Source organism: Embiotoca jacksoni, unplaced genomic scaffold (genome assembly GCF_022577435.1).
Source record: "Embiotoca jacksoni isolate LCO1_2020_lvr unplaced genomic scaffold, fEmbJac1.0.p SCAF_22, whole genome shotgun sequence".
In the NCBI taxonomy this organism is placed as follows: Eukaryota; Metazoa; Chordata; class Actinopteri; family Embiotocidae; genus Embiotoca; species Embiotoca jacksoni.
The window spans coordinates 9,024,856-9,035,778 of NW_027185363.1; the positions used below are offsets into that span (position 1 = coordinate 9,024,856).

The window sequence follows — 10,923 nt, forward strand, 5'->3', positions numbered from 1 at the left end:
CAGTAAAATGATTCATAAAATAATGGAAACTTGTGTAAAAAAAAAAAAAAAAAAAAATGTGTATTAAGTTTTTGGTTGCGATATCTTCATGAGAGTGGCAGTGAGCTCCAGAGAGGTTATTATGCCAGTCTGAATAATAAACAGACTTTTACACAGAGTAAAGACAGAGTTAAAAAACAACAACAACAACAACAACACGTAAATCAGATTTGGTTTCAGTGACAACTTTGTTTATTTGAAACAAGTCTGGACAGTTATGTCTTTACAGCTCTTACTTACATCAAGAGACAGATTAAAATATATTTTGGAACGCTGCCATAATCATTTAAGTGCTAGTGAAAAATACTACGGACTATACAATATGCTTTCTATGCTACACAAAGGGAATGTGTTGGCTGGGTGTGAAACTTATCGAAGGAACGTTTCGAGTGTGCAGGGGGACGGTCTGAACGCAAACCGAGACACCGACGGAGTTGCAGCCTACAGACGGAGTTTCCATGCACACTATTTGGTTTGCAAGGCGACTGTGCAAAAGTTGTTGCGATTTTTAAGACTCTGAGCGATGTCAGTGTGACAGAAATGTCGACAACTCCATGACAGAGGCAATGAGGTCGATCAGTTTGCAGGCACTGCGAAGGCTTAAGTTTATACATTCCCGAATCTGGTGACGCTCCACTTTACAGGCCCAGACGTGATTTTCTAGGATGTTTCCTGGAGAACAAAAATTGTAGCTTGCAGCTGTAATTTTACCTCCTAATTGTAGGTAAAATAGAGAAAGATTATCAGACGATACGCTTCCTGTGAACTCCGAATGCTAAGCCAGCGCTTCCTTTAGAAGGGCAGGTGAGCTAAACATGTAAAATGTGTTTAAAAAAAATATTTCAATTTTCAGCGTATATGCATATATATGCATGTATATATATATATATATATTTATATATAATGGAATGATAATAACAATAATAATTTTGTTTTAAAATTTTTTTTTAGAAACTTTACATTTTTAATGGCTTAATAACTTTCTCTATTTGACCTAATATTAGTATTAAAAAACAAACAAACAAAAAAAAAAAAACCACTTTTTCTGGGAAACATTCAACAAACATAATATTAGGAAACAACAGATTGGAAAGTAGAGCGTTACCCTTTAAACTTTGTTTTCTGGGCTGAGGCGTTTTGTTTATTGCGTCCTTTACGGTGAGCTCTCTGTCCCGAATGATAAAAGAATTTTAACGTCAGCTCAAATCTAAAATGCGTGTTAAATAAGTGCATAAATAAATACCCCGAATGCCTCACAAACCTGCTTCTATCCGCCGGGTAGAAGCTTCCTCACACAGGTGGCCGGCGCGCCGAGGCAGGAACAAATGAGCGGACATCTAAGGCGTCTGAAGCACGAGGAAATTAAGATGAGTTTAAAAAAAGAAAAAAAAGATAACCGAAATAAGAAAAATAAATGACCGCATTTCGATCCGCAGAAAACATGGTTTGTAATGAAAAGCTGAATTACAGAACATAACGATGGTAAAATGATAAATTAATATATAAAACACGGGAATGATCCTTTTCATGGGGGAATGGCTTCAACATATTGCCTCTCTGCTTCTTGCTCGTTCTCGAAAGCCTGACGTACAAATAGTGGAACGTTTTCTCCGATGGGCGGCGGCGGCGGCGGCTTATGATGACAACTGACCCACTCCAACTCCACTGTGCAGCACACAGGCAGAGAAGACGGGCAGGAAGATACTTGAGAATGTCATCGCAGGCCGTCGGCTCAGGGCATGCCGCCGGGGCTCAGGCCGTCCTTCTCCGCGGATATGGACTTGACCAGCTCCTCTACCCAGCGGACCTCGGACGCCACCTGCTCGGCCAGGACCTCGTAGCGGTTTTCCAGGCGGCCAAACTTGCGCTTGAGGATGTTGGCGGCCTGCATGGTGAGCCGGGCGTCCTCCTGGCACTTCTTGCGCTGGGCCTGTGAGCGCTGCAGCTCTTGGCGGATGTGGCCCAGGTCGCTGGAGATGCTCTGGTTCTCCTCCTTGTACCAGCCCTCCTTCTCCTCGTATATGGACAGCAGCGCCGCCACGTCGTCCCGGCACGAGCGCTGGTTGCGCTCCAGCTCCTTCAGGCCCTCCTCGGCCACCGCGATCTCCTCCAGCACCTGGGAGAAGCGCTCGAAGTTGACGTAGGTGTTGTTGGGAGGCATGCTGGAGTGGGACTTGATGGTGTACTCCTTCAGACGAGTGGTCTTCAGGCGCCGGCGCTCGGTCTTGTGGTCCCTCTCCTCCTGCCGCACGTTTCGCCTCTTGATCACCTGGAGAGGGAAACGTATAAAGGTCTGAAATAAGGATAGTAATTTCATAGCATATCCCGATACTCATATTTGAGAGGATCTCCGATAATAATATATTGGATGACAAGACATTTTTAGACATAAATGCACAACAAACATTTTTCTGATGCCCGGCTTCAGAAATATGTCTTTAAAAAAAACAACAAAAAAAACCACACACAATCAAACTAATTCCTCAATACGAATGGACATCTAAGCGGCCGAGCACCTGGATATTAATGTGAAAGTAAATATATAAATGCTAATTAAAATACCCACCTTAATCCAGGGGTGTTCAAGGCTCTCATCAATTGTCATTCTCTTCCTGCAAAAGAAAATAAACCATCATTGAGAAAAAGATTTTCATATGTTGAAAGAGCAAAGATTTCTCTCTTTTTCTTCTGGCATTAAATAATAATAATCTGTATTCATATAGCATCTTTCAAAATAAAGTTACAAAGTGCTTTATAAAGGAGAACAAAATTTAAAATAAATTCCACAGCCGCGAAGAAGTTTTTTTTTTTTTTTTTTTTTTTTTTTTAAACTACAAACGAGTAGAAAACACGAAGGCGCTGAAGATGAAGAGGATGTGAGGATATTCTTACTTTGGATCTTTGACCAACAGGCGGCGTATGAAGTCCTTCGCCAGCTCGCTGGTGTTGCTGAAATACTCCTCATCAAAGTCGTAGTTGACAGCGGAGATGTTGGTCAAAGTCTCCTGCTTGGTCTCGCCCAGGAACGGTGACGCGCCACTCAACCTGACACAGACAAGAAACTTTCATTTTGACCAAACACCCAAACACACCCGCACACACGCCGAGGAGAGAAGTGACTTCTGTTCCTACCAACAGTCTGCGGAGATGAGAGGCGTTACTCACAGAATGTACGTGATCACACCGATGCTCCTGCAGAGAAAAGAGGATGAGTGAAAAGTGTGAGACGGGTTGGTACACGGCTTCAGAGGAGGGGGGGGGAAAAAAAAACAACAACAACATGTTGGCATCTTACCACATGTCGGCCTCCAGTCCCAGCGGCTCGTAGTTGACTATTTCCGGCGCTGTAAAGATCAGAGGAACGAACGCTTTGATTTAAACCGGGTGTGATCTTGGAAGTCCACGATCGTCCGCTTACGAGGTTTTAACCCCTGAACATTTGGGACAATTTAAACCCCCGAGTGAAATGAATATTTCGGAGGGCGCCGGCTCACCGACAAACTCTGGTGTTCCGAAGATGTTCTTGAACTCGTTTCCTGCTTTGACATGATGAGCGATCCCAAAATCGATCAGCTTGATTCTGGGGTTGGGCACGTTCTTGTCCAGCAGCATGATGTTCTCGGGCTGAAAGGGAAAACGATAGCTTTAAATCAAGAGGGGCGAGGGACGGAGAAATTTACAGATGAAATGATTGAACGTCCGACGGGAACGTTTTCCGTTCGGCTTTGATGCTTTTCTTCGTTTTGTGTGATAATAAACTTACTTTTTTGGTTTTAAAACTATTTGTTGAACAAGACGAGATACAAATTGTTTTTTTTTTTATTAATTAATGTTGCACTTTGCATTTTTTTTTCCCCCGGATGTTTTGGAGACACAAAAATGATTCATTGAGGACATTAACCGAAAGAGAAAATATCGGTGTCATTCACACATCTGTCAATATCTTCTGTTTGCTTCGTCTACAATAACGCTTTACACATAACTGTGGGAATTAATAAATGTCCGATACTTCTAACGCACCTCAGGAGGAGACTGTGGTTTGTCTATTTATGAGCATGTTGAAAACATAATATTGTCATATTTAACAAATCTGTGAGAAATAATAAACAGAATTACTTTCGGCCGCTGCAGTGAAATGTCGCACGAAGAAAGATGATCTCTGCTAATATTAATTGTAATTATGCTTAAAACAGCAGAGATGCCATTTCACAGAACAAACGGCAAGTATTTAAGGAGCGTAGCTGCTGTTTACGCCATCATCAACTAAATTAATACAAAGATAATCTTGATCTGTAAACTGACGTTAATTAAAGATGAAATAAAGTCTCTCTGTGATCTTACAATTAACACAACATTTTTTTTGTCAACATTGCAAACGATCAGTAGTTGTCTCTTGTATATCTTGGAACATACCCAAAGTACTTTTTTGTGAGATTGAAGACAAATATATTCAGCCCTAAATAGTTTTTAGGATGTTTGTTCCCCCCCCCCCCTCCACGAGCAGCAGAGCAGTTGCACGCGTCTCCTCCGTTTCGTGTTCTCGATGGAAAACCTGTCTGAACACAGGAGCGCCAGACGCCTGCAGCGCTCCGTGAACCGCTACCAACGCCTACACTGAACTTCTCACCGACGCGTCATCTACCGCTGTTTTCCCCACAAGTTTCCCCCCCCCCTCAGCCCGCTGACCTTGAGGTCAAAGTGAGCGATGCGTTTGGAGTGCAGGTACTGAACGCCGTCCAGGATCTGCTTGAGGAACTGCGTGGCCTCCTCCTCGGTCAGAGACTCCTTCTCGGCCAGGAAGTCGAACAGCTCCCCTCCGGACACCAGCTCCAGGATCAGTATCACGTCCGTCTTGTTTTCAAAGATGTCGTGCAGGGTGATGATGTTGCTGTGCTGGATCTCCCGCAGGATGTTGACCTCGCGCTCGATCTCTTCGCGGCTCACCCCCCGCCGACTGGACGACAGACGACGCTTCTTGATGAACTTGGCCGCGTACTCGACGCCCGAGCTCTTCTCCTTACACTTACGGACGATGGCAAACTGTCCGCTGCAGATGGGCGAGACCAGGATAGTGTTAAAAAAAAAAAAAAAAAAAAAACAACACGAGGATAACATTTTCAGAATCACCTTTTTCAATTTTGTTGTCGTTATAATGACTGAATTCTTGGCTGCTGGTTGGAGAAAACATCACTTTGGTGACTTTTAATTGGGGAGCGATTGTTGTTTTTAACGGGCTAGTCGTTGTTTTCCAACCTTTAAGGCTTGTGCCCAACGCAGGCGTGTCGTTAAATGAAGGGGGATCAATTAAGGGATTTTAAAAAGCCTGAAGAGGTGAAAATATATAGTAACTCACAAGAAAAAAAAAAAAAGAATTAATGTAAGTCAATACACGTTTAAAATATCAACTCATAAAGTGAAAAAACAAATCTGTTTTCAACAGAAATCAGCTCGCTTGAGTGTCTTTAAAAACCAAACAGAGGAAGATCAGTTCGGTAGAATGACGATTTTGGGAAATACTTGAAGCGAGCTGATGTAAACATGTGGATGTTATTGATATTGCACTGGCAGAATCTTTTTTTTTTTTTTCTTAACTTCTTTTAAAAAACTTGTGATGATGAAAATGTTTGTTTTTGTATGCAGAAGTTAGAAAACATTAAAAACTGAAATGTGACGCTGAAACTACTGAAAGCAACAACAACAAAAAAAGCATCTGGTCAAAACAAAAAAAGATAGTGGAAATATACAGGATGTTGTTTTATCACAAAATTACCATAACGAAATAAATAAAGAACATGGTCCGAAACGGCAAAGAATAAGAAACATTCCTGACACAAACATTAGGACGACGACAACATTTCACGGTGCATGACTCTGCAGAAAGTTGAATTATGATGTATTGAATGTCTGCAGACTTTGCTCAGTGAACACCAAAACACACTGCCCTCTCCTTCAGAGATGCTACACCACAGCAGAGGTGTGGAAAGGCACATTGAGAGGCGGTGACGTCACACTTTTGCTGCATTACTGCAGAAAAAAAAAAAAAAAAAAAAAAAAAAAATAGCTAAAGGTATAAAGTTCAGTTTAATTTCCAATAAATTCGATGACTCATTCACAAAGTAACCAGCACAGCGTAAAAGGACACAAACTGATACTTAATATGCCGCTGACACGTAAAATATTCGGGCCGTTGTTCAGACTACTACCTCTTACGGTCTTGGATGTACTGGGCAGTTCACACCCGGCATCAAAAATGCATCTCAAATAAAAATCTAGACTACACTTCATATTCATGCCTGTAGTTACTGACGGAAAATTAAAAAAAAAAAAAAAGAACTAATCATCAGGATAACATCATTTATACTGGTGCACTAAAATGCAGCACGTACCTGCCCAGCTCTTCTCCCATCTCATAATACAGCTCTACATCCTCTTGCCTGAAGGCAGCCATGAGTGTGTGTGCCGACTGTTGACGACAGCCTCGAGATTTTCTGCCGTGGGAAAAGACAAAAAGACACGAAGAAGACAGAAAAGACCGGCAGTGATTAAATTGGGACATAAATACACAGGACAAAATCCCAGGTGCCAAATCTAGTAGGTGTAAGCCTGAAACACGAGCCTGTAAAACGGCCCACCTCTTGCCACCTAAGGGGCTTCTTTTCCTCCTTATTTGGCCGCAGTCAACAACAGCTTTTTAGTTTTCAGAGACTTTCTGGCTGACGTCAGACCTCTTTGCATACCAGTCCTACTGACGTCATCTCATGTCCCCCGGACCAGATAAATCACTCTATTAAAAAAAAAAAGGGGGACGTTTTAAAACACGTATTTTATTGCAACTTATCTCTTAAAAAAACACACACAAAAAAAAAACAGTTTAGATAAGTTTAAAAAATACACCGAGAGCAACAGCAGAAGCATTTTTTATTTATTTATTTATCCCCCCCCTCGTCGGCTATCGTTCATGAAACAGTACGAAGGACGTTACCGCCACGAACACAAAAGGGAACTCAAGTAGCAGATACAGATAATGAACTAATTCACGATTAAAGGCATTTCAACCATTTTTTATTTTTTAAAAAGGAAGAAATAAAAAGGGAAGTCCTCGCGACGGGAGACAGCTAGCTTGTAACTAGCTAACGTTAACTTACTGTTATAAACACCGGCTGTCACTGTTTGTGTTACTTCAGTTAAAACAAACAAAAACAAAACAAAAAACCAGACTGTTAATAAAACTAAAACACTAACAGCAAAGTATATATTTAACCACGTACGTGTGAAGGTATTACTACTTACAGTACGGTTGGCTACGAGTGCTGCATTCCTCTCCCGAGTAGTTGTGTGAGGATTCCCAGACTGAGGAGGATGAAGCCAGCTGAGGCTAAAACACAGAGCTTCCGGTCTTGGATTTCAAAATAAATGTATGACCGATATTTGAAACAAAAAAAAAAATAAAAATAGAAAAAAAATAATGACATGTCATATTTACGGCATTCCTACGCGTTGATTTTGTAAAGCATCGCCACCGGTTGAGTCGAGTCAAATTTTAATCTGATATCCCAATATAACAAATTTGCAGCGGTGCAGCGTACAAACGCCTGACCTTTGACCTTTGAATCTATAGTAGGAAAAACTCTCTCCACCTAAAAAAAAAAAAAAAAAAAAAAAAAAAGCCTTTAAACTGGAATGAAAGAAACCTCAGGACGAGCAACGGAGGGACGCCCCTTTATTCAGGACAGACAGAGATGTGCGGAGGATAGAGCGACATAGTACATTTACGGATTGGACAATCAAGATGACACGATCATTCACTGATATATGAACACGCAACACCGTATAGGGCTGGAAGGAAGACACGTGACACAAACACACAAATGGCAAAACTCAAACACATTATTCACACACAGAGGAGAAGGGAACGGAAACAGTGGTGACTGCAATAGTGGTGAATAAATGCAATTCTGTCCGCTTACAGTAACTCACAAATAACACTACAAACTCAGTTTGCATATTTGAATATGCAGTAAATATACAGTAAACATGTGGCTAAAAAATATGTTTGACATTGTAAAGGCACACTGAAACCAGCGTGTTCTCAGAGTTGTTTTTGTGAGTTTTTTTTTTATTTTTTTAAATCACCTTTTGACACACATAACTTTCAATTAACCACATAAGATCCCTTTATATTTTCTTGTTGTCTATTTAAAATGCGGACCCAAACAATCTATACATTTCACATTTCAAATTTACTCGTGACTTAAATTGTAAGTAATAAAAATTTCTAATTCAAAAATTTCAAATTATATAGGGGTATTTTTGTGTCAGTGCTCTGCTGGGCTTTCTACCATCGACACGCAGGTGTAATGAGCTAAAGGATCCAGGAGAAGGCCTGTTTGATGCCCTACTAAAACTTTGATATTATTTTCAGAGCTGTTTAAACTCAGCACCAGACAGCCATATAAAAAAAAAAAAATAATAATAATCCTTTCACACTAATTGTTAGTATTGAAGTTTTTCTCCTCGTTCAAACTCGAATTTTAACAATCCAAATGGAAACGTTTGTTTTCCCCCCGAAAAAGCGAAGCAAGCTTTTATTGTGAAGGTTGAAATGGTCGGAGTTCCGGTGTTGGTTGCGCGCCTTGATGCAGGTAAATATCCGGCAGAAGGAAGGACATATGGAATGACATCATGCTGTGAGTGAATCAACCCGCCGCAGTACGTCAATGGAAAACAAGATCGAGCATGCAAAGGCAAAGGTTAAAGAAGCACTCAGACCACTGAACAGTGTCACGACTGAAAACACGCTCGTGTTTTGTTTGTCTCTATTTGTATTTATAATGGCTGATAGGATTCAGGCAGACTAAAGCAGCTTTTGAATGTTTGGTATTTTGGTTCGTGTGAGACCAGAGAGAAACAAAACAAGAAAAAAAAACAAAAAAAAAAACAGACCCTGACTCAAACTAAACTCGAACAAATTACTGGATAATCCTACCATACACAATATTTAACCTAACATTACCTTTTACTAACATCTTTTGCCAGTTCAATTCTTAAAATAAGTTTACCGTGAAACACCTGACAAGTGATATTTCTTATATTTGTTTGGTCACATCCCCACATGTCTTTTTAACCACTGATTATATTCGCACAGAAATGAATGTTTCATTCAGCAGGGAATTACAACAGTGTATAGGCGACTTATCACGTATCCTTATAACATGATCTACCACATGTATTATGAAGTTGATAACAAATAATAATAATAATAATAATAATAATAATAATAATAATAATAATAATAATAATAATAATAAATAATAGTGTAGTCTTGTGACAAGACAAGTTTGGTGAGCCCGCGATGATAGCAGGGCTTCAAGGTAAAAGGGGAAGGGAGGAAAGGTTTCCATCTAATTCTCACTTTGTTATAAAAATCAGTTATAAACAATCACTGTCAGCTGCACGGTGTCGGATATGAACCATTAATCCCGACCCAGCAGAAGAAGCATCTTTAACTGCCCAGCTGCACCCGCAGTCTGGTGTGATCCACAAACTGTTCGACTCTTTTCTACCTGCGACTGTAGGTGAAGTGGATCCTCGTCATAACAAACCTGCATCTGCCTCCACCTCCTCCTCCTCCTCCTCCTCAGTATGACTGCAGTGCGGGACTCTCCGCGGACTCTTGTTTCCTGCTCCACTTTCAAATGCGGCTGCTGGTTCTCCTGCGCTGAAGACGCTGATGTGGTTTTCGAACACTGCTTCCAGACGAGAAGGTGAATACGAGAGGACGCGAGTTCGAGTCCCGCCAGAGGCAGGAGATGTGACTTAAAAATCAAACTGATCAGACAAAATGTCCCTACATTAAAAGCCAACAACAAATCAGAAACGTAAAAAAAAAAAAAAATAGTAGGGCTGATAAAAAAAACCATACAAACTCATTAAACCTAAAAAAGAAACACACACAAATAAAAAAAAAAATAAAAGCAGCCCAATATTTTTGTTTGTTTGCAACTTTCAGAGACAGACTGCATGTAAGTGTGAGTGTGTTGAGAAGCTATTTTGCACATAACTAGCCATCTTGAGAAGTTTTTGTTTTTGGTTGATGTCAGCAGTTAGCTCATTAGCTCTCTTTGATACAAACAGGCACAAAAATATAAAACAACAACCAGAAAAGAATTAACTTCGCTGATTGAAGTCCCAGCCTCAAGGCACAGTCAAGGACGGCTCTGGCCCAAAATGTCAGAGGTTCATGTCCCACTTGAAGTAATCATGCAGTTTTTAGATACTTGACTGTGAAAATGCTTTTTAAAATCAGCTTTATTGTAAATTTTACTTTTAAAAAGATTCAATTTTTTTGAATTTTACATTTATTAGCATTTTATCTGATGTTTACCAATTTCTCAGATTTCTGTCCACAAACTTTACCCCCCAAAAATCCTATTCATACAGTTTTAACAAGACTTTTTAACATGCCATAATGCAGCGAACCTCAGTTACTGTTAATCGCCTGAAGGTGGCAGTAGAGGACACTTTATATAATTATATAAAAGTATATGCTTTTGTAAGAACAGAAATGTGAAAACTGAAAGTTAAATGCAGAGTTTCAATATAATTTTAGCAATATATATATATATATCAACCAAAACACCTGGTAAATTGTAAAATACTTTTCTTTAAAAGACTATATTTATCTTTATTATCTTCACCTTTAACCGTTTTGGCATCATTGCTCTTTTTTTTTTTTTTTTGACTGATTTGGACTTCGTCAAATCAAGGACGCGTTCCATGCGCTCGTGTTGATAACAACCAATCAAAAACGTCCCTTCGCAAAAATGGGGGCGGAGTATTGAAACAGCTGCTGGAGGGGAGGGAGGGAGGGGGGCTCGTGCTAAA

The 10,923-nt window shown here is 40.2% G+C and overlaps 1 protein-coding gene across 2 annotated transcripts; it reads right to left on the reverse strand.

The window, feature by feature from the left end:
- Window positions 1–208: 208 nt before the first annotated feature.
- On the reverse strand, window positions 209–7,453 carry dapk3 (death-associated protein kinase 3). 2 transcript variants are annotated; one of them, XM_069157783.1, is made up of 10 exons: window positions 7,330–7,453; window positions 6,672–6,823; window positions 6,426–6,527; window positions 4,726–5,086; window positions 3,534–3,663; window positions 3,335–3,383; window positions 3,205–3,231; window positions 2,932–3,084; window positions 2,606–2,651; window positions 209–2,308 (listed from the first exon to the last, which is right to left on the reverse strand). In XM_069157783.1, exons 3-10 carry the CDS (start codon window positions 6,485–6,487, stop codon window positions 1,772–1,774), a joined length of 1,365 nt encoding a protein of 454 aa, XP_069013884.1. In that variant the 5' UTR covers window positions 6,488–6,527; window positions 6,672–6,823; window positions 7,330–7,453; the 3' UTR covers window positions 209–1,771. The 2 variants fall into 2 exon arrangements, with proteins under 2 accessions (XP_069013884.1, XP_069013885.1); XM_069157784.1 differs by lacking the exon at window positions 6,672–6,823.
- Between the last annotated feature and the right edge of the window lie 3,470 nt (window positions 7,454–10,923).